Below are 23501 nucleotides of genomic sequence, written 5' to 3' on the forward strand. Positions count from 1 at the left end.
ATATAAAATATACAATAAAATTAAAAGAAAAGAAAAGAAAGGAAAGGCCTCAGACATGATGTGGGGAGCCGAGGAAGCCTCCAGTGAATTTCTTAGATAAAGCCCAAAGTGAGTTTTATTACTGACAAAGACCAAAGCCTCAGACTCAGGGGAAATTGACAGGCCTTCTCCCATGTTAGATTCGGAGGATGGTACAACATTCATCCATTCCCAGTGGGAATGTTGATAGCGTGTGTATAAGTATACATACTTACAAATGATTAACCAGTGTGTGAAGAACTATCAACTACAGCTTCCTCCTCTTGGGTGTTTATAGCCCAAGACAGATACCTGAAGAAACCTCCTGAAGAGGCTAGCTAACTCCTTCAAGTGTGTTATACGTAATAGAAGTGCTGAGGGTCCTGATTACTGAGTAGGTAGAACCACTTCATCAGAGGATGCACAGTCACCTTGGCTCCAGATCTTCTGTACTTTTGTCAAATCTTTTTTTTTAATTCCCCAACTCCTCTGTCAGGTTTCTCAGATCCAATCTGCATAGTAGACATAGTAGAGGCAGAATGAGATTCAGCCACAACATAGGCCTGATAATCATAATACTTCCTGTAATCAAATTAACAGTTTTAATAGCTTTTATTTGTTTCTCCCTCTCCCTTCCTCCTTCTCTACCTCCTCTCTCTCTCTCTCTCTCTCTATATATATATATATATATATATATATATATGTATGTATATATATATATCTGTCTCTGTCTCTCTGTCTCTCTGTCTCTCTGTCTCTCTGTCTCTCTGTCTCTCTGTCTCTCTGTCTCTCTGTCTCTCTCTCTCTCTCTCTCTCTCTCTATATATATATATATATATATATATATATATATATATATATATACAGACCGTCTTAGGTCATTATGGGAAAACCAATTCTGTTACCCATCACTGGAGTCTCTGCCAGTCTCAGAGCCCCTGTCTTAGGTGGTTACTGATCCCAAAGAGTTGCCTGTGATCAACTAACTACTTCTTGTAAAGGTTGAGCTGGATTTGGGCAGAGGGATTGTCTCCTGCTGAGGAGAGCAACACTTGCTAGTTGCTGCTTGGGACTGGGAATGTTGTCTACGCATGTGACAAAGAACTAAAAGGCTAACTACTGTGATGCCGAGGTCCATAACACTGAGGCTCATTGTAAGGTTTCGAACTCTAGCTGGAGTCACACAAACATGTGTGAAAATAGGAGAACAGGAGGACATATAAGATCAAGCTATTCCTGAAAAAGTGCTGTCTGTTGCTTTAAATTCAGAATGTCCACTCATCAGCAACTTCTTTAAGTTTATCCACTGTGCTTGCCTTAACAAGAGATTGGGAGCAGTCAATCCCCGACACTGCAGCCACAGTGTCCACAGTGGCAATGGCTGTTATAATAGCAGCGATGATGCCAAAGTCTCTCCCATGATGGTTGAGGATCACCTGACTCTCTCCTGAATGACCAGTAGGCAATGGACCCATGCCTGGAATCCACATAACCAGGGTAGTGTCCTCTGGTCCCCAGCAACTTCATGTAGTTGGCAGTCCTGCCAAGAATAGTCAAGACTATCTCCAGCATTAGTTCCATTGTAAACCACAAAGAAAAATGGAGGAATTACACAGGTGAAGGAAGAGACATTAAAATTTTTACCAAACTTACTATTTTAAAATTTAAGGGAACCTTCAAAAGTGATAGACGAATTCCAAGAGGCAGTGGAATTAAAAGCTACCCCTGTTTTAACATGCATCCAGGAATGTAAGAGGACCACAAAGAAACATTTCAGGGGGAAATGGAGGGAATAGTGTGTCCCACCTGCAACTGCTCCTGCACAAGTCTGTGCACTGTCTTCAATCTTTCAGAGAAAAGGGGCCACCACTCCACCCACATAGGATCATAACATGAAGCAACTTATCAGTGTCCACCATAACAAACCTCCCAATCCCATGCCATCTGCATGGGCTCGAACAACTAGGTCCCCATCAGACACAGTTGAGGGCCCCTCTGCAGGTACTTTCCCAAATCCCTACTGGGGTTAAATCCCTGTTCATGTAGTATCCTTTGTACTAGTTGGGCTTGGGTGGTAACCACCACTCCCATATCATGCAAGATGTCTCTCCCCCATCCCGCAGCAGCATCTCTCTGAGCTGTCTGGGTGCATTGTTCTGGACATTCTCCTGCCCATATAAGACAATCTCCCCCAGACAGCAATGCCCTACATAATTGTTGCCAATCTCCAGGAGTCAAATTGGACATAACATAAAATTCAAAAATATCAGAAGTAAAGGGAGCACGGGGACCATTATCAGAGACTCCTTCTTTCAGGTTTTCAACTCCTTAAAACTCAGAGGAACATGTTGTCTAATAAATTGGCCTGTATTGTTGGGGTATGCAACCTCAATACAGGATTCACCACTCTCTGTCCCGGGGAGGCTCAGGAAAAATTACCCCTCTCCTTGGAGACTTATCTCCATAACACCACTCCAAAGAAGGATAGGGTTCATAGGCAGGAGGATCAATAGCTCCCTCTTCTTTAAAACTTTCTATTTCTGACATTTGTTCTTTTATTTGAGCGTTAATACTCAAAAGAGCATCCTTGGCCAATTTCCACAAAGAGAACCATGGCAACAGGAATGCTCTCAGGGCCATCTCTCTGCAGTGTTTTTTTTTTTTTTTTTTTTTTTTTTTTGGTTTTTTTTTTTTTTTTTTTTTTTTTTTTGCAAATCTTTCTTAAGATGTTCCCAATCAGGAATACTAAGTCCTCCTGAATGAACAAACTAGGGACTAGTCTTTTCTAAAGTTTTAATGAGTTCGTTAGCTGCTTTTACCTTTATCCCTCTTCAATGATGTTTGAGCAGAGCTCACATCTGATCTGTTAGCTGTCATGGGACCTCGAGGTGATCCTTTCACTTTGCCAGCTGGCTTCTTGGAATGATCCTGTCAGGGCTACTCACTTTCCCGATCTTGGTGGGATCTCCACTTGAAGACGCCCATGTTAGCATGGTACCAAGAACTGGGCGTAGGCCTGGGGGATTAAACAGAAGACACAGACTTGAGTCATTCATGCTACAAGAATGCCAAAGGTTTACTGAGGTTTACAGTATATATATGCCAAGTCCACCAGGTGGAAAAACCCTGGAAGCACAACAGAAAAACAAGTTTATGTTCTCAGCATAAAAATAGGAACTAACTCAATGGTGTTACCACCCACCTGCCAAACAGCAAAGGCCAAGATGTTCTTTTCCTAAAAACAAAAGTTTCTACATGCATCAGCAAGGCTCAGAAGGGGGCAAACACTGAGGGAGCCCAGGAGGGCCCAACATATATATTTGTATATATGTATATATACATATATTGTGTATAATATTGTATACGTATGTGTGTGTTTGCATATTTATGCATATATGTATATATGTAGGAAGGTGCATGCGAATGGTGTGTGCTTGTGGTGGCCAGATGAAAAGCTCAGTTGTCAACCTCATGAACCATATTCACCTCTGTATGACAGGGTTTGTCTCTCATTGAAATTTGGAGCTTCCCACTAGGCTACACCAGTAGATCTAAATCTGTGTGTGTCACACACACCCTTTGTCAATTTTTTAATCTCCAAAAATATTATGATTTGTAACAGCATCAAAATTATAGTTATGAATTAAGCAATTAAAATAATTTTATGTTTGGGGTCACCACAACATGCAGAACCATATTAAAGGGTTGAAGCCTTAAGAAGATTGAGAACCATTATCAACCCAATAAGCCCCTAGAAACATTCTTTCTCCACCTCCTCAGTGCTGAGATTGGAGATACTGAATACTTCCCATAATTTTTATGTGGGTATAAGGCATCAAACTCAGGACTTCATACTTACAGAGAAGTCACTTTGCTGAGTGAGCAATCTCCCTCCCCCCAGCGTTGTGAGTTCCTTTGGAGTTTTCAGGTTTCTACACTTTTACTCACAATGTAACACCTTTCTTTTATACCTTAGATCTTGATAGTGGCCTCAGTGGGAGATGGCTTCACTGGAGATATTGCGATTGATGATCTGTCATTCATGGATTGTACCCTCTATCCAGGTAAGAGAGAACATGTCAAAGACATGGTAATTTCCAAATCTGTCTACTTGAAAGAATTGCCAAGGAAGCCAATGCTTTATATTCTGAAATAACCTAAATGTCCTCACAAGTACAGTTCCTTAAATGTATTGACACTTGAAAGATTATTGTAAATCTTTACTAGTAGTTAGCCTTAAACCTTTGAAATACAGTAAATATGTTTGAATCTGTCATTTCTTTCTTTTATCACATACAAAATACTAGGAAGTCATATATGAAGTTATATTACAGTATCATGACCTTCATGAGACTTAATGATTGTAAAAATAATTGTTTCAATATTGCAATCATTGAGTTATTTATAGTCACATTGCATGTTTAAAAACTTCATTACCATTTCATTTCTCTTCAGAGACACCAGTATTTAAAATTTGAGCTATACTATAACTATTCCTAGGTATTGCTTACAAACTATTCTTTCCACATTTTAAATTTTCTGTCTATTGAAATAGAATATTTCCAAGATTTATACCTTCACCTGACATCTCTCTCCTAAACTCCATAGTTATGTTCTGTTCAACATTCACAAATTGGATACCTAATAAAAATCTTAGAGAAAATAAGAGAAGCTGCTAAAAATGAGAACAGCCCAAGCTTGGAACAGGGTGTAGAGAAGGGGGTGATTCTACTCTGCAATGAAAAGTGGTCCAGTAAACCTGTAAATAAAATTCATAGACATCACCCTAGCACTCAGACAGGAAGCTTTTAAATCAAATGACATGGAATACCAGTTGTGTGTGTGTGTGTGTGGTGTGTGTGTGTGTGTGTGTGTGCATTGGGGGGTGTTTGGAGTAGAACTCTACCTTGTGAGGGAAAAAGAGGGATGGAGAGTGAGGCACCACAGGCTTCTGTGACTCCTCAAAGAGTCTTGAATTACCATATACAGTATTAGCTCTAAAATGGCTTCTAGAACACTGGTGAGACAGCAAAAAGAAACCAAGGCCAGGATAGTAGCTGCTTCTACTATCCTCAAGGAAGTTCTAAGAGGTGATGATGACCTTCCTCCCTCAATCCTCTACACCCCACACCCAACTCTGCTCCTTCTGAGTAATGTCATCAGGCAGGGTTTTCATTGGGCACACAGTGATAATGTGGTGACACATAATTGGCCAAGAATTTAGAGACTTAGGATTGGGTCAAACACTGTATAAAGGCTTATGGGCTAGGCTGAGATCTGTACCATGATGCTGGTCTCTGGAGTCTGATTTCCAGGATTCATCACCCTTATCCTGCATCCTAAGTCCTGTTCTTCCAGTGTCATTTGCAGACTATACTGGGACACAAGAGTACCATTATTACTAATACCTTTCTTGTCTGTTTGACTTTTTTTATGTTATTGTTGTTGTTGTTCAAAATGTGGTTTCTCTATGTAGTTCTCATTATCCTGGAACTTGCTTTGTAGACCAGGATGGCATCTACCTCTGCCTCTGAGTACTGGGACTAAAGGTAGGCACCACCATGCCTGGCTGGATTGAAGAAATTATAACTAGGTGGGATTCCCTTATCTTGGCATCCCTGAGTGGAAGAGTTTAAAGCATGTTCAGGGGCCACCTTCCACTCCTTTCTCTGATGTTAGGATTCTTTCTATTTCACCATGTGGTCAGCAATGACTGCAGTCACTAGTCTTCAGCAATTCATCAGAACACGGTACAAAACCAAATCAATCTCTGTAGGCCCCGTCATAAGACAGCTTCGGCATCCCCTTCATATTTCCATAAGTGTACCTGTTCCATATGTACATACCTGGTCATCCTTTACCTCAGATCTTTCCAGAACCAACTCATTCATTCTCCTTTATCTCAAGCCACCATTGTCGCTCAGATTTCCATTTGCTTTGTAAGTGGGCTCTCTGTTTCTGTCCTTGAACCTGATATCATATTATCTCAAAAGCAGTTCAGTGGGTCCTTTTAAATTTAGATGATAAAATAGTACCTGCAGGATCGTTGACATCTTCCTTAGGCTGCCTATCTTATTCAGAGTCAAGTCAAACTTCAGTTAGGGCTCAGGAAAAAAATGATGGGCTTCTCCCCCCACTTTGCATTGTGAGCCTGTATCATCCACAACTGTAATAAAGGTCCTCTACCTAGTAATTATTCAGTGTATCGAGTTAAATTCAGTCTAGATTTTGACATATGATTTTCCTTTCTTCTTGGCATATGCTTCCTCTGGGTGCCCATGTTTATTCAAAGGATCCTTGGAAGACCATATACATAGATAGTTTTCTGGCATTTTCTATCTTTAGTCCCTAAATTTATCTTGTACATACCACCTATTATCCTTAAGGTGAAATTTCTCTTTTCTTCAATAATAATAATGGCAGTTGTAAGAAAGCAAGTATATTATTTGCTGTTTTATTTTTTGAATATAGAAATGACAATATTTTCTAAAGGAAGGATAAATAAAATGGAACCCATCTTTTAGGTGATTTTTAAATCTTCATTATTTGTTCAATCATATTATTTCATAAGTATTAAATGTTTCCATATAAACTATACCTAACTGTGTATCAGACAGACTTCGTGAAAGATAATTTTCAATTACTTATAACCACAAAATCAACTTCTAGCTCTGAAGCATGTGGATTAGCTTAGAAAAAGAATAGCTATGATAGCAATGTCTTTTGCAGAGCTCTGCAAAATCCCCTGAAGTTCTAAGCTGTGAATCTCCATTCTATATGTCCTACTTCTATACGACTAGAGCTAAAGTGCCACATCCCCATCTGAGATGTTTGTTTTCAAATCAGAGGATGGAGAACAGAAAGCACTATGCCCATATCAGGATATGGTATTCATATATTTACACACACCCTGAAAATTAAGCCTTACAATGGAATGATAGTCAGTATTCTGTACCTATAGGGAGACTCTTAAGGACAGAGAATGTATACATCTTTATCCAGACAGAATTTATAAACAGGTTTCATAAAACAACATTAGAACATGTGTTTTATATATAAAAATTATAATTTTGCATCCTTTTCATAGTGCTAGGAATGGCATGGGGATCCCATGCATGATAGGCAAGTATGTTATTACTGAATTATAATCTCAGACCAACACTATAATGTTTTAAGTGTTAAGAATAAGGCCTGGTCCATTCAAGGTTGCGAGATGTCAACTGCTGAGTAGAATCAGTAACTTTGCTATCTAGCCTTACATTAAGAAATAAAGTGACAAGTTACCAAGAAATATCTATATCTTGATCCATGATGTGAACCATTGGCTTCCTGATAATCAGATATATTAACTGCTTTGCTACTGTAAAATATTAGTTTTTAGAATACAGCTGAACCAGATGATGTAAAACTTCAGGGCAAGAGTTGTATTACAGCATAAATTTGTCTAATTTTAATGGCCTGGGTTTTTCTTACATACCTTGCAAGTTTATATTGAGAATCATTGTGGCTTTGGGAACGCTGAAGAAGAAAGAAGAATATAGAAAAGCAGGGCAAGTCACCACTGAAACTCTAGATTCCCCAATTATTTTCCTAAATTCACTCTGTGGCTAATGGTGCCCAGATGGCCAGAGTAGAGTTGCTGAAGGCAGAAGCAGAGATGGGAAGGATCTTTACAGATCATTAGTCCCAATTTTCTGGTTCAAGTTTGGGAAGAAAAACATGAAACTTCAAAACCTGTCTGAACTGTTTGTCTCTATGTTAACATCATAACAAATGAGACTTTTGGTCCAACCCAAAATGCCTCGCAAAGCTGAATGTTCCATAAAACAATGTCAAGCAGTGTTTCGTAAATCGAATACAAACAAAAACGAGACAGTAATATATTGCTCTTTATAATTCTCAGCCAGTGCTCCTGTTACCATGTTAGAAAAGGTAGGATGAAGGCCTGCAGGTTCATTTATACTCATTTATAATTAGCTTTCGGGTACTAACTAAACTACCATGTTGTTCAGTAATATAATGCTGCAGAGTAGAAATTAAAATTCATGAAAACGCAAATAGAAATCATTGAAGTAGTTCTTAAAATGCCTAAGCTTTCTGTACCACCTATGATTTTATAGGCACAGCTAGAAGGTGGGTCTTACTTCGCTTGCCTCAGCTGCAGTCTCTTTCTCCATACTTTCCTGCAAATACTCACAATGCCAGTTTTATCCAACAACCCCAGGCTCAATTTCAGCTGGGATCTTTGGCTTTGACTTCCCACTGTACTTATCCAGTGGAAAATTCTGCTGAATACAACTTAGAACAGTTCTCACTTCTATTCTGTCTGCTCCCTTAGCTCTACCATGACCCTTCTCCCAGAGACCAATGCAGCAGTGCAAGCTTCTCAGCTCTAAGTGTTCATCATTGGTTGTCCCAGCAGTGTTCTCAGTAGTTTCTGGTTTTGGTTTGCTTTTTGTTCTTTCTCTTTGCCTGTAACATCATTATGACCCTTTTATTTTCTAATTTCTTATATGGGTAACAGTTTATTTTATGCTAATTAACATTTATGCAGTGAGCATTCATTGAATACCAAACTGCTTTTTATTACTCAAGATTTTTTTCTTCTTTCTTTTTAAAATTTGTTTTCTTTTTCTCTTTTTTATTGGATATATTATTTATTTACATTTCAAATGTTATCCCTTCTACAAACCCCCTATCCCATCATCATTCCCCCTTCTTCTATGAGGGTGCTCCCCCACCTACCCATTCTGCCTTACCTCCCTAGCATTCTTCTACACTGGGGCATGAAACCCTCACAGGACCAAGGGCCTCCCCTTCCATTGGTGCCAGATTAGGACATCCTCTGCCACGTATGCAGCTGGAGCCATGGGTCCCTCCGTGTGTACTCATTGGTTGGTGGCTTACTTTCTGGAAACTCTGGGGAGTCTGGTTCATTGATATTGTTGCTCTTCCTATGGCATTGCAAACCCCCTCAGCTCCTTCAGTCCTTTTTCTAACTCCTCCATTGGGGTCTCCATTTTCAGCCCAAGGGTTGACTGTAACCATCCACATATGTATTGGTCAGGCTCTGACAGGGTCTCTCAGAAGACAGCTACATCAGGTTCCTGTCAGCAAGCACTTCTTGGCCTCAGCAATAGTTCTTGGGTCTGGTGGCTGCTAATGGGACAGATCCCCAGGTGGGGTCCGTTCTGAATGGCCTTTCCTTCAGTCTCTGCTTCACTCTTTGTCCCTGTATTCCTTTCAACAGGAGCAATTCTGAGTTAAAATTTTAGATGTGGATGGGTGGTCCCATCCCTCAACCAGGGGCTGTGCCTTACCCCTAGATATGGTCTCTACGTTTTTTAAAAATCTTCCCTTGTTTGGGTATTTCAGATAATGTCATCCCCATTGGGTCTTGGGAACCCTCTTACTTTCCTGGTATCTGGGACTTTCTGGTGGTTACCCCCAGTTTTCATCCACCAATGATACATACGTCTGTTCAATTTCCTGACCCTTTGTACATAACCCCCATCTCCCCACACACTTGATCCTGCCCCCTTCCCCCCTTCCTCTATTCCACCCAAGTCCCTCCCACCCTCTACCTCCCTGATTAGTTTCTTCCTCCTTCTAAGTAGGACTGAAATATCCACACTTTGGTCTTCCATCTTCTTGAGCTTCGTATAGTCTGTGAGTTGTATCATGGGCAATCCGAGCTTTTTGCCTAATATCCACTTATCAGTGAGTACATACCATGTGGGTCCTTTTGTGACTGGGTTACATCACTCAGGATGATATTTTCTAATTCTATCAATTTGTCTAAGAGTTTCATGAACTCATTGGCTTTATTAGCTGATTAGTACTTCACTGTGTAAATGTACCACATTTTCTGTATCCATTCTTCTGTTGAGGGACATCTGGGTTGTTGCTAGCTTCTGTCTATTAGAAATAAGGCTGCTATGAGCATAGTAGCATGTGTCCTTATTATACGTTGGAGCATCTTTTGGGTATATGACCAGGAGTGGTATAGCTGGATCCTCAGGTAGTACTATGTCCAGTTTTCTGAGGAGCTGCCAGACTGATTTCCACAGTGCTTGTATCAGCTTGCAGTTCCCCCAGCAATGGAGGAGTGTTCCTCTTTTTCCACATCTCCATCAGCATCTACTCTTACCTGAGTTTTTGATCTTAGTCATTCTGACTGGTTTGAGATGGAGTCTCAGGGTTGTTTTGATTTGCATTTCCCTGATGACTAAGGATGTTGAACATATCTTTATGTGTTTCTAGGCTATTCGAGATTCCACAGTTGAGAATTCTTTGTTTAGCTCCGTACCACATTTTTAATAGAGTTATTTGGGTCTCTGGAGTCTAACTTCTTGAGTTTTGGTAAAGAAATTCTTAGGCAAATTGATGGAACTAGATTGGGTAAAGATTCTTTTCAAACCTGTTGGTTGCTGATTTTTTTCCTATTGACAGTGTCCTTTGCCTCACAGAAGCTTTGCAACTTCATGAGGTCCCATTTGTCGATTCTTGATCTTAGAGCATAAGCCATTGGTGTTCTGTTCAGGCAGCTATTACTTGTATCCATGTATTCAAGACTCTTCACCACTTTCTCTTCTATTAGATTTTGTGTATCAGGTTTTATGTGGAGGTCCTTGATCCACTTGGACTTGAGCTTTGTACAATGTGATAAGAATGGATCAATTTGCATTCTTCTACATGCTGACCTCCACTTGAAACAGCACCATTTGCTGAAAAGACTGCTTTTTCCCACTAGGTGGTTTTAGCTCCTTTGTCAAAGACCAAGTGACCATAGTTGTATGAGTTCATCTCTGGGTCTTAATTCTTTCCATTGATCTACCTGCCTGCCTCTGTAACAGTACCATGCAGATTTTATCCCTATTGCTCTGTAGTGCAGCTTGAGGTCAGGGATGGTGAGTTTTCACTATCCTGGGTTTTTGGTTATTCCAAATGAATTTGAGAATTACTCTTTTTAACTCTATGAAGAATTAAGTTGGAATTTGATGGAGATTGCATTAAATCTGTGATTGCTTTCAGCAAGATGGCCATTTTTACTATATTAATCCTGCCAATTCATGAACATGGGAGATCTTTCCATCTTCTAAGATCTTCTTTGATTTCTTTCCTCAGAGACATGAAGTTCTTGTCATACAGATAAAGATCTTTCACTTGCTTGGTTAGAGTCACACTGATGTATTTTGTATTATTTGGGACCATTGTGAAGGATGTCTTTTCCCTATTTTCTTTCTTAGTGTTTTTTCTTTGAGTTAATTTTATACTCAGCTACTTTGCTGAAGTTGTTTATCAGGTTTAAGTTCAGGTTAGGTGGACTTTTTGGGTTCACTTAAGTATACTACCATATCACCTGAGAACAGTGATACTTTGACTTCTCTTCTAATTTGTATCCCTTTGACCTCCTCTTATTATGTAATTGCTCTGGCTAGAACTTTGAGTACTACATTAAATAGATAGAGAGAGAATGGGCTACCTTGTTTAGTCCCTGATTTTTGTGGGATTGCTTCAAGTTTCTCTCAATTTAGTTCAGTAGCAATCCTACTGGTTTGCTGTATATTGCTGTTACTATGTTTAGGTATTAGCCTTTAATTCCTGATCTTTCCAAGACATTTAACATGCAGGGGTATTAAATTTTGTCAAATGCTTTTTACTCATCTAGTGAGATGATCCTATGTTTCCCCCTTTGAGTTTGTTTACATAGTGGATTACATTGATGGATTTCTGTATATTGAACCATCCCTGCATCCCTGGGATGAAACCTAATTGATCATGGTGAATGATCATTTTTGAGGAGTACTTGCACTCAGTCTGAGAGAATATTATTGAGTGTTTTTGCATCGATATTTATAAGGGATATTGTCCTGTAGTTAACATTTTGATGGGTCTTTTTGTGGTTAAGGTATCAGCGTACCTGTGATTTCATACAATAAATTGGGTAGTCTTCTTTCTGTTTCTTTTTGTGGAATAGTTTGAAGAATATTGGTATTAGCTCTTCTTTGAAGGTCTGATAGAATTCTGCACTACAACCATCAGGTCCTAGACTTTTTGTTGTTGTTTTTGTTGTTGTTGTTGTTTTTGGTGGTTTTGTTATTGGTGTTGTTGTTATGAGACTTTTAATGGCTGCTTCTGTTTCTTTAGGAGTTATAGGACTGTTTAGATAGTTTATCTGATATTGATTTAGCTTTGGTACCGGTATCTATCTAAAGAATTGTCCATTTCATCCAGATTCCAGTTTTGTTGAGTAAAGACTTTGTAATCAGATCTAATGATTTTTTTAATTTCCTCAGTTTCTGTTGTTATGTCTCCCTTTTCACTTTTAATTTTGTTAATGTGGATATTCTCTCTGTGCCATGTGTATACTCTAAATAAGGGTTGATCTATCTTATTTATTTTCTCAGAGAACCAGTTCCTGCTTTTGTTGATTCGTTATATTGTTCTTTTTTGTTTCTACTTGGTTGATTCCAGCCCTGAGTTTGATTATTTCTTGCTGTCTATTCCTCTTTTGTATATTTGCTTCTTTTTATTCTAGAGCTTTTAGGTGTGCTGTTAAGCTGCTAGTGTATACTCTCTACAGGTTTTTTAAGCACTCAGAGCTAAGAGTTTTCTTCTTAGCATTGCTTTCATTTTGTCCTATAAATTTGAGTATGTTGTACCTTCAGTTTTATTAAATTCTAAAAAGTCTTTAATTTCTTTTTTTCTTTCTTCCCTGACCAAGTTATTATTGAGTAGAGAGTAGTTCAGCTTCCACATGTGTGTAGGATTTCTGTTGCTTTTTTTTTTTTTTATAGAAGACCAGCCTTTGTCATGGGTGATCTGATAGGATAAATGGGATTATTTCAATCTCCTTGTATCTGTTAAGGCCTGTTTTGTGACCCATTATATGGCCAATTTTAGAGAAGGTACCATGAGATACTGAGAAGAAGGGATGTTCTTTTGTTTTAGTATGAAATAGTCTATAGATATCTGTTAAATCCATTTGGTTCTAACTTCTGTTAGTTTCACTGCATCTTTATTTAGTTTTTGTCTTCATGATCTGTCCACTGATGAAAGTGGGGTGCTGTGTGAGGCTCAATGTGTGCTTTGAGCTTTAGTAAAGTTTGTTTTATGAATGTAGGTGCCCTTGCATTTGGAGCATAGATATTCAAATTGAGAGCTCAGTTTGGTAGAATTTTTCTTTGATGAGTATGAAGTATCTGTCCTTCCTTATCTTTTTTGATAACTTCTGTTGAAAATTGATTTAATTAGCTATTAGAATGGTAACTCCAGCTTGTTTCTTGGGACCATTTGCTTGGAATTTCTTTTTCCCAGCCATTCACTCTGAGGTAGTGTCTGTCTTTGTCACTGAGTTGTGTTTCCTGTGTACAGCAAAATGCTGGGTCCTGTTTATTTATCCAGTCTTTTAGTCTATGTCTTTTTATTGGGGGAATTGAGTCCATTGATGTTGAGAAATATTGAGGAATAGTGAATTTTGTTTACTGTTATTTTTGTTGTTTGAGGTGGAATTTTGTTTGTGTGGCTATCTTGTTTGGTTTTATTGAATAAAGATTAATTTCTTGCTTCTTCTTGGGTGTAGTATCCCTGTTGTATTAGAGTTTTCCATCTCTTAGCCTTTGTAGGGCTGGATGTGTGGAAAGATATCATTTAAATTTTGTTTTGTCATGGAATATCTTGGTTTCTCCATCTATATTATTTGAGAGATTTGCTGGTACAATACCCTGACCTGGCATTTGTGTTCTCTCAGGGTCTGTATAACATCTGACCAGGATCTTCTGACATTTAGAGTTTCTGTTGAGAAGTCTGGTTTAATTCTGATAGGTCTGCCTTTATGTGTTACTTGAACTTTTCCTCTTTCTGCTTTTAATAAATTTTCTTTTTGATGCATTTGGTGTTTTGATTATTATGTGATAGGAGGCATATCTTTTCTGGACCAATCTATTTGGGGTTCTATAGGTTTCATGTATATTCACAGGCATCTCTTTCTACATTCATGGGCATCTCTTTCTTTAGGGTAGGGAAGTGTTTTACAATTTTTTGAAGATATTTACTGCCCCTTTGATTTGGGGATCTTCGATATCTTCTAGATATAGTATCCTTATTTAGGTTTGGTCTTTTCTTTGGGTCCTGCATTTCCTGTTCATTTTGGGTTAGGAGCTTTTTGCATTTTGCATTTTTCTTTGACTTTTTTGTCAATGTTTTCTATGGTATCTTCTACACCTGAGATTCTCTTTTCTATCTCTTGTATTTTGCTGGTGATGCTTACATCTATGTCTCCTGATCTCTTTCCTAGGTTTTCTATCTCCAGGGTTGTCTGTCTCCCTTCGTAAATTCTTTATTGTGTTTATTTTTCATTTTTAGATCCTGGATGTTTTTGTTTAATTCTTTTGCCTGTTTGGTTGTGTTTTTCTGTATTTCTTTAAGAGATTTATGTGGTTCCTCTTTAAGGGCTTCTACCTGTTTACTTCTATTCACCTGTATTTCTATAAGGAAGTTACTTTTGTCATTCTTAAAATCCTCTATCATCATCATGAAATGTGATTTTAAATCAGAACCTTGCTTTTCAGGTCTGTAACGGTATCCAGAACTTGCTGTGGTGGGAGAACTGGGTTCTGATGATGCCAAGTTGCCTTGGTTTCTGATGATTTTATTCTTGCCTCATTCAACCTGGCTGTCTCTGGTACTGGCTAGTCTTGCTGTCTGTGACTATCAGTAGTCCCTCATGTGATCCTATTAGTCTGTGGTCTTAGGTGTGTCAGCACTCCCGGGAGACCAGCTCTCTTCAAGCAGAATTGGTGTGGAGAGCAGCCTCAATATTTACGTTTATGTCAATGTGTTCATTCTAATTATTAGTTATTAAAACTGCCAGAATACTGATTTTATGTGATTATCAGTCATTAAAGGCTTTGTTATCCCTTCATTTTTCTCTAGAAATCATTCTTAAATAGATTTACAATTCACAATATGTTAAGTTGGTAAATATATACTATTAATAATTAGCAATATTTTTTGATATTCGTTATCTGTGTATATCTCTTCCAAAGGTCCTGAGTCTGAGTTCAATTCCCAGCAACCACATGGTGCTCACAATCATCTGAAATGGCATCTTATGCTTTCTTTTGGTGTGTCTGAAGACAGCATGGCACACAATCAATATCTTGTTGTTGTTGTTGTTATGGTTGAAATGGATTGCTGTGATTCTTGGCATATTTACTCATTAGCATTAATGTTTCACCAACTGAATGTGCTGAGGTCTCCCGTCTCTCAGCAGATTCATGTGTGTTTCAAGGTAAATAGATGCAAGGGAAGAGAGCGGGTAGCTCTGCCTTCGGAAGGTGTCTGCTCCTTCATGCCTCACTGAGATGATGCTGAGAAGGTGAATAATCAGTTATATTTGTCTTAGATTAACATAATTATTATGAGCAATTCATACAATAAATAAATGAAGTTGTGCTTTTATATCTTTAAAAATTTGTAGTGGTGTAGAGATTCAGAAGAATATATATTATTATGAAAGTTTTCAATAAGATTTCTAAGAAATAATCAGGATGTTTGTGGTAGTAATGGTAAGCTCACATAGTTTTAGCTTTTTTTTTTAAGATTTATTTATTTTATGTATATGAGTACACTGCAGCTGTCCTCAGATACACCAGAAGAGGCATCAGATCCCATTACAGATGGTTGTGAGCCACCATGTGGTTGCTGGAAATTGAACTCAGGACTCTGGAAGAGCACTCAGTCAGTGCTCTTAACCGCTGAGCCATTTCTCCAGCCCCAGTTTTAGCTTCTTTAGTATAGCATTATAAAGTTATATAGTATGCTATTTTCGTATAATATATACTGTCCAAATTGTGTGTGTGTGTGTGTGTGTGTGTGTGTGTGTGTGTGTGTGTGTGTGTGTGTATGTATGTTCCTGTGGGTATCAATATGGATTTAGTCTTTTCTCAGCACAAGCCCCTGATAACTTAATTATTCCCAAATGGTCAGCCTTAAACACACATATATAAAGCAACATTCAGTATAGGTATATGTATATGCATATGTGTATGTATATGTATATATGAACAATTATTAATTAACAAAGAGGTCATGAAGTTCAGCATGTGGGGAGGCCATGGGAGAAGTTGGGGAGGGGAAAGTATATGATGCAAATGATGTAAACAAAACACTCATAAAATTTATAAAAAGTAATAAATGAATGTAAAAATGAACTTATGGGGTTGGGAATTTAACTCAGTGGTAGAGCACTTGCCTAGCAAGTGCAAGGCCCTAGGTTTGGTCCTCAGCTCTGAAAAATATTAAAAAAATAAAAAATGAACTTAGATTTCTGTGGGAATTTTTGTTAACTGATACATTTTGTTTTTTCTACATGCAATATTCTGTTTACTGTGTTCAACTCATAGTAGGTAAGGTATGGCATCAGCCTAGGTACCCATCAACACATGAGTGGATAAAGAGAATAATTGGTATCTGCATGCAAATAGAGTGTCATTAACCACTAAAATGAATAGAAATACTATTCTTTTAGAAAAATAAGTTGAAGCAGATGACATCATACTGAACAAAAATCAAATATTTCATGTTTTCTCTTATGTATAGGAAACAAAAACCAATAGAAGTAGAAGGGTTGTAATAACTGCGAAGGTGACTGGTGGTGAAAAGGGCAGAAGAGAGCTCAGGTGTAAGCTATGTGCAATATTACATGTTCTGAACTCTTCCAGTGAAACCCATCAATGTGTGTAAAGAATGTGTATTAAAATGGTAGGAAAGTGAGGTTGAAAAGAGAATGAGCTAGCTCAATGGCTCTGTTATGAGCTCTAGTTCCATTAGAAAGTGCTTCACTCTCATGGACTTGTTGCCTTTGTATATCTCATGCTCACAGAAAATACGAACCTACAATAGATATGCAGCATTAAAACAAAAACATTTTTAAATTATTAGAGGGGAAAGCATAGGGGGCAAGAATTGAAATGTTTGTGGTGGGAAGAACTTTCACTTCACTGAAGGACCAGGGTTATCCTCAGGACCACCATGTTCTATTCCTTGGTGGACTCCTGCTGAAGAGCCATTGTGAGAGTCTGGCCTCCTATAGGCTGAGGTTAATCAACTGGCTCTAATTTGAAGAAGCCCTAAATTCTGGTCTGCACTTCAATGTAAGAATGCCTAAAGATATGAAAATTTCCTTTGAGTCCATGTTATAAAGCAAACATATTTAGGAAGACTAGATTTTTTTATCAATCATATGAAAATAAACCAAATAATATTTCAGAATATGCAGCAAAGAGTTGTATTGTTATAAATCATTTTCAAACAGTAACTGTTGTTGGATTTTGTTTTGTTCTTGTTATTTTGAGTCTCACTATATTATCTCTTACTGGCCAGGCACTTTCTATGTAGAACAGACTAGGCCCGAAGTCATAAATCTGCATGCCTTGGCTTCCTTGGTACTGAGATTACAGACCTGAAGCACCATGCCTGGTCAGTAACAGTATTTGAAACTTCACTACACTTAAGTAGAGTTTACACAGACACTTTATTTCAGTGGTTCTTAACTTGTGGGTGATGATCCCTTTGGGGATGAATGATCCTTTCATAGAGTCAGCTAAGACTGAAAGAAAACAAAGATATTTACATTATGAGCCCTAACAGTAGCCAAACACAGGTATGAAGTAGCAACAAAAGTAATTTTATGCTTGGAGTCATCACAACTTGAGAAACCATATTAGAGTCTGAGGATTAGAAAGAATGAAAACTACTTCTTTTTCCTTCATGCTAAATGGAGCTTTTCCACCCTAAGTCTACTCTGTTGTTATGGTCAGTGCCATAGGAACTAAGTGTGCCCTGACCCTGAGGTATGGATAGTTTTACCTATCAACAGTATGAAGATTGATTAAATGAAACTCAAGTAAACCTCTCAGATTTTAATTCAAAACCATTTATAAACACGAAAGGTCACAAGCAAAACATAGACATTACCTCTAGAGAGACCTAAGTAACAGCTCTGTGAATTAAGTCATCTATTTATAGTTAAAGCTAGTAAACATTATCATGGACTGAGGGCGGTAAGATATTCATCCTGTTTGCTTAGTGATCAATGTGGGGATGGCCAAGGGGGTAGAATTCTAGTGTAAAACACTCTAGAAAAATCAGTTTTATCACAAAGATTGTATGGGTGTAGCCTGGAGCTGATCTTATTTGCTGCAAGGAATTCACGGAGCAAGCCCATCTGGCTCCTGAGCCATCGATTGAGGAAATCTTCCCTGGACAGATGTGCATCCCCCGGACAGATGTGCAGCGGTTTCCCTCCCCTGTGGCTTAGCAATGTAGAAGATTAGGTCAGAGCACACTAATCTCTGCTTCTCAGTTGGCTTGGGAAACGGTCATTCGTATGTTGTTTCTGCAATTTCTGTTTCAACTGGAAATCTCCCATTGCATTCATTTATTTCTTCAAAGTAAAGAATCTACTATCACTACCCATTTGGGTTTATTCTTGGCAGTTACAGGTCAAAACACATAACTCACATTTTCAACGAACTGAATGCGCCCACCCTAAATTAACAGATTGAAATCCTAATCCTCTGTCTGATGATATTTAGGAATGGAACTTTGGGGGGAGGGCTGTTGGGATTAGATTAATGCCCTAAGGTGGGGCCTGCAGATGGCATTATAGCCTTAGAAGGAGAAGGGGAGGGAAGGTTGCTATAATCCATGTGAAAGCTCTGTGCTGATATTACCGAGGATAAGCTTCTCCCTCCTGAGATTGAAGAGTGAAGTGTGTACTATGAAACAGCAGTGTTCAAGGCCACTTGATACCAGTGAAAGAACAGACATGTATAGAATAAAAATACAGAATAGAGGGCCATAAGCAACAACAACAACAACAACATACTGTGGAGCAGAGTCCTATTGAGCAATTTCTGTTTCTTGGAATCAGTGAACACCTTATGCCCAAAACTGTGCATCCTTCACAGAAAATTAATTCAAAATGGATTGAAGACCTACGTATAAAAGTCAATGAACTACAAAACTCCTAGAAGATGACATAAAACCTACAGGACATTGGGTGTAAAGATAATTTTAAGTACAGCAACAAAAGGCACAGACTATGAAATAACGTATGATTTCTCTGCGTTGCATTAAAATTAAAGATCTTTTCTCTTTAAAAGACACTGGGGAATGAAAAATCAAACAAGTTACACGTTGGGAAAGGCATTTGAGAAAGGCCATTGTGGGGAAAGAGGGTTATTGAAAACATCCACGGAACTTTTAAATCTCAGAGTCAAGTAACGAAACCATAATTTTAAATCAATGAGTGTGAAGGATATACCAAGGACCAGCCTCGTCTGGGAGAGGTGTTCAGAGAGAAGGGTTGTCTAGGAGCAGTGAAAAGAGAAACTTGAAGTCTAATTATGGATCCAAGCTGACAGCCTTTATTCTGTTGGATACAGATTTCTAGTGTGGTTCTCTCTATGCTCTGGTTTCTCTCTGGAGAGTTATCTGTCTATATATATTCTTCTTGCTTGCTATTCTAGGAGATCTTTCTTTCCAAGTCCTGCTTGCTTGTTTGTGTTCTCCAAGCAGTTCTTTTTATCTTAAAAATTTCTCTGGATAGCTCATCTCCGGCAGAACACAGGTCCAGGCTTTCAATTTAAATATCAATCCAGTCATTTACTCCAGGTTTCCATTTGATTATCCTATGAATCAGCATCCCTTGGACCCCAGCCCTTTGATTCTTAGAAGACAGCAAGCATCCATATTTTTCTTTTCTTTTTTTACTTTTTAGATCCTTTTTTTTAACATTGTAAAAGAATTCAGAGGTCTGTCTGCCTTCCTTAGCACAGATGATAAACTAGCTGGGTGGAGCCGTGCCCTGAAATTACCATTTCCACCATACCTGGGGCCTGGTCTCACTGTGTCCCAGGATGACCTGTTAACTCAGGAATCTGCCTGTATTTGTATCTACCTGTATTTGTATATTTCTGACAAGTTGGCTCCTAAGTAGTGTTTATTTAGATTTGTGAAGCTCCTCATAATTCATATTCATCCTTCTATTTTTGCATGGTTGAGAAATTATGTTTTTGAACTCATGTACTTCATGAGTTCTTTTCCTCAACCTTAAGGGCTGTCCTGAAGGTTCCAGCATTTACCATTTTGTTGAGACATTAGCCACATCTTTGCCTCCTGGACTGGAGCTGTCTGATTATGGTGCAGTCCTTAATATTAACAGGGAGGACATACCTTAAGGGAGGAACATAAAAATATGAACATTACTATATAAACATTTTGCCAACAGCAGCCGTCAACACTCATGGAAGCTCACATGGGCCCCAGGGGCAGGAAGCATGTCACTCTGTGCCCATAAAAGCCACACCAGATTTGGCAGGGGTAATATGTGAAATATATTTATGTATAAAAATGTTATGATGAGTTCTATTATGTATAATTAATATTTGTTAATAAAATGAGTTAAAGTTTTAAAAGCACAAGAGATCTGAACAAATTCTTCCTCACATTTATAAATCAGAAAAATATGCAAATGAAGGTGTGTTCATAATGCACCATTAGGAAATTGCGAATCAGAAAACTGATGTATACCGCACAGATTTTAGAACAGCAAAAATCAAAGTCTGAATGACACATTATACCAACAAGGATGCAGATAAACAGATACTCTTCTTAACATAGGGAGATTATCAAATACTATGACCATTTTGAAGATGTCTAGATTTTTCCATAAAAGGAAATACCTTTACTGTAGATTCAGTAATAAAGCATATCAGTATTTACCAAAGGAACGCTTATATGCATATAACACCTGTACATGGGTAGTTAAAAGCTTTATTCATACTTGACAACAATAAACTGGAATCAACAATATGGCATCCCGTCCATCAGTGGATCCACTACACATGTTATTCATAACTCTTCCATTACTTTTCCTTTCTCATGCACATATACACATGTGTAAAAAGTGAAATTAAGAAATCACATTATTGCTAGTTTTCTACACTAGTTACTGTTCACTTTGATTAAAAAATCCTGACAGAAACAACTGAGGAGAGGGAGGAAGGTTTACTTGAGCTCATAGTTTAGAAGATAATCATGGCTGCAATGGGTTCAGCTGTGGCAGCAGGAACTTGAGGCAGCAGCAGTTTTCAAGGCATTGACCAGGAAGCAAAGAAGTTGCTAGAGAATAAGTCCAAAGACCTTCAAGGCTTGCTGTCATTGACAGAGACACTTCTGTTAGCTACACCCCACTTCTCAAGGAATCTAGAGTCTTCCCAAACAGTATTATCAGTCAACTAGTAAATGTGAGTTGAAACACATGAGCCTGAGAGGACATTACACATTGAATCCATAGCAATCCGTAGATGGGTGTGCAAAAATGTAGGGTCTTTAGAAGATAATTAGGTCCTAAAATTCCAAAAGAACATAGAGCACATCTCCGAAAAGACAAAAGAGTTGGCTTTTTCTTTTCAAATATTGCAGACACAAGATCACATGTTCACATGCCAACCAGGAAGTTGATTCTTTCTAAATCCCAGTCTGCTAACATCATAATCTTGAATTTCCCATCCTCCAGAACTGACAATTTGGTTATGGCTGTTTAAGGCCCCAGTCCTTGGTACTATTTTCTGAGGATCTCCCTGTGACAGAGGATGTGACACAGGGCATTGTGTTAAGCTGTACAAGTAGTCATAAGGGGCAAATACTGCCTATATCAGCTCATAAAAACACATGGGATTGTAGAACTCATTCAATTTTGTATGGTGATATGTAGTCTCTCTGAAGGCACTTGGGCCTGAGTAGAACCAGTCGAGTGCAGGCTTCTCGTTTCCTTTGAGTCTTCTTCCTCCTATCCTCCAATTCTTCTTTCTTTTCTCTAAGCATAAGCATCTGAAGTCATTATTAAGTAATAATTCCTTTAGTGTTGTTTATAGGGTGATGCATATGTTATATTATTTTCTTAACATATATTAATGCTCAAAATGATTTATTCTGAAAAGTAACTTTGAGAGAGAAATGTGATGATGTCATTAAAGTCGAAGCAAGAACCTTGAAGCCTCTTCTGTCTGGAGTGTCTACATATCTGAACTTGTACACAGTTCATAGCACGACACTTAGCTCACTACGTTTCTAGCTTGCCATGAAATACTCACGTCCAGAAACAGAAACAATCAAATAAAATCAGTAAATCAAAAGCAGTGCCCAGGTGTGTGTTCTATAGCAAATGCTAATGTAGTAGTCAAGGATAGCTGGTCTGGGTTTAAATTTAGCCTCTATATATGAATTCAAGATGATTTATTGCAAATTGAGTTTTTTATAAATATGTAGAGTGAAAGGCAATGCCACGAAACAGAAAGCATTTATGACCCAGTGCCACCTAAGCTTTTATTCTTCCAGCATATCCTGAGTTTGGAGCACAAATTAAGGGTCTCTCTTGAAATCAACATATTTCCAATGGATGCTTAAAGTAGAGCTTACAGCACACTCCATGGTGCAAATTATATGGATCTCTGTGGGAATTGGTTCCACACCCCAGGTCTTAAACTAAAACCATATTATGTAGCACATGGACCATCATGGAATACAGAATGGTAACCTGGCATCATATTCTGATTTAAATAAAGGCAAATGCTGATATGAAGCTAACCAAGTGTGTTGCTCATAGAAGACATTTCTAATATAGGATCTACAACTCAGAGTTTCCAATGTCTCTTCCTTCATGAAGTTTAATTGCAAAGTGTGTTTTCTACAAAACTGGGGGAATGAACCTTACTCAGGAAAGGTACGACCCATATTATGGTTAAATTCATTGCTGTATGGAGTTTGCTTTAGACAGTTTAGGAAGATGATCTACAAAGGAATTTCCCCTGATAGTTCAGTGAAACATGTGAAAGCAGTCTGGGCACTGAATGTTTTGTAACATTCTTTAAATGATTTCATATACCATAGTGATCTTTCCATATCCACAAGTAATAAGTTTCATGGTCTCAATGACTGGCCTCAACCTCAGGAGTTATTGCATCATGTAGAGAGATAATGACATGGATAGGGCTAGTTAAATTTGGCTAACTTGATATAAACTAGAATCACTTGGGGAGGAGTGGGAACCTTTATCGAGAAACTGCCTACACAAGACTGGCTAGTGAGCATGCCTATGGAATATTTTATTGATTAATTATTGATATGGGAGGGTCCAGCCTGCTGTGTGAGTAGTGCCACCCATGGATAGGTAAGTGGTTCTACATTATATAGGAAAAAGTCAATAAGCAATATTCATCCATAGTTTCCGCTTCACTTCCTGGTTCCAGGTCCCTGTCTTGGCTTCCCTGGTGATGGCTATAATGTGTGAGGAAATAAACCCTCTCTAGTTTCCATTTGCCTTTGATCACAGTGTTTATAACAACAGCAGAGAAGCAAAGGTGAACATAGAGACCATATTTATATGGATATAAATGTTGACATAGGTAATA

The 23501-nt window shown here is 38.2% G+C and overlaps 1 protein-coding gene across 2 annotated transcripts in view; it reads left to right on the top strand.

The window, feature by feature from the left end:
* Malrd1 (MAM and LDL receptor class A domain containing 1) overlaps positions 1-23501 on the top strand; it is a 724504-nt gene that overhangs the window by 249536 nt on the left and 451467 nt on the right. For both annotated transcript variants that reach the window (XM_087589615.1, NM_001287618.3), the window contains 1 exon segment: positions 3995-4082. In XM_087589615.1, the coding sequence (XP_087445741.1) occupies positions 3995-4082 (88 nt within the window).

Source organism: Rattus norvegicus, chromosome 17 (assembly GCF_021556685.1).
Source record: "Rattus norvegicus strain SHRSP/BbbUtx chromosome 17, alternate assembly SHRSP_T2T, whole genome shotgun sequence".
In the NCBI taxonomy this organism is placed as follows: domain Eukaryota; kingdom Metazoa; phylum Chordata; class Mammalia; order Rodentia; family Muridae; genus Rattus; species Rattus norvegicus.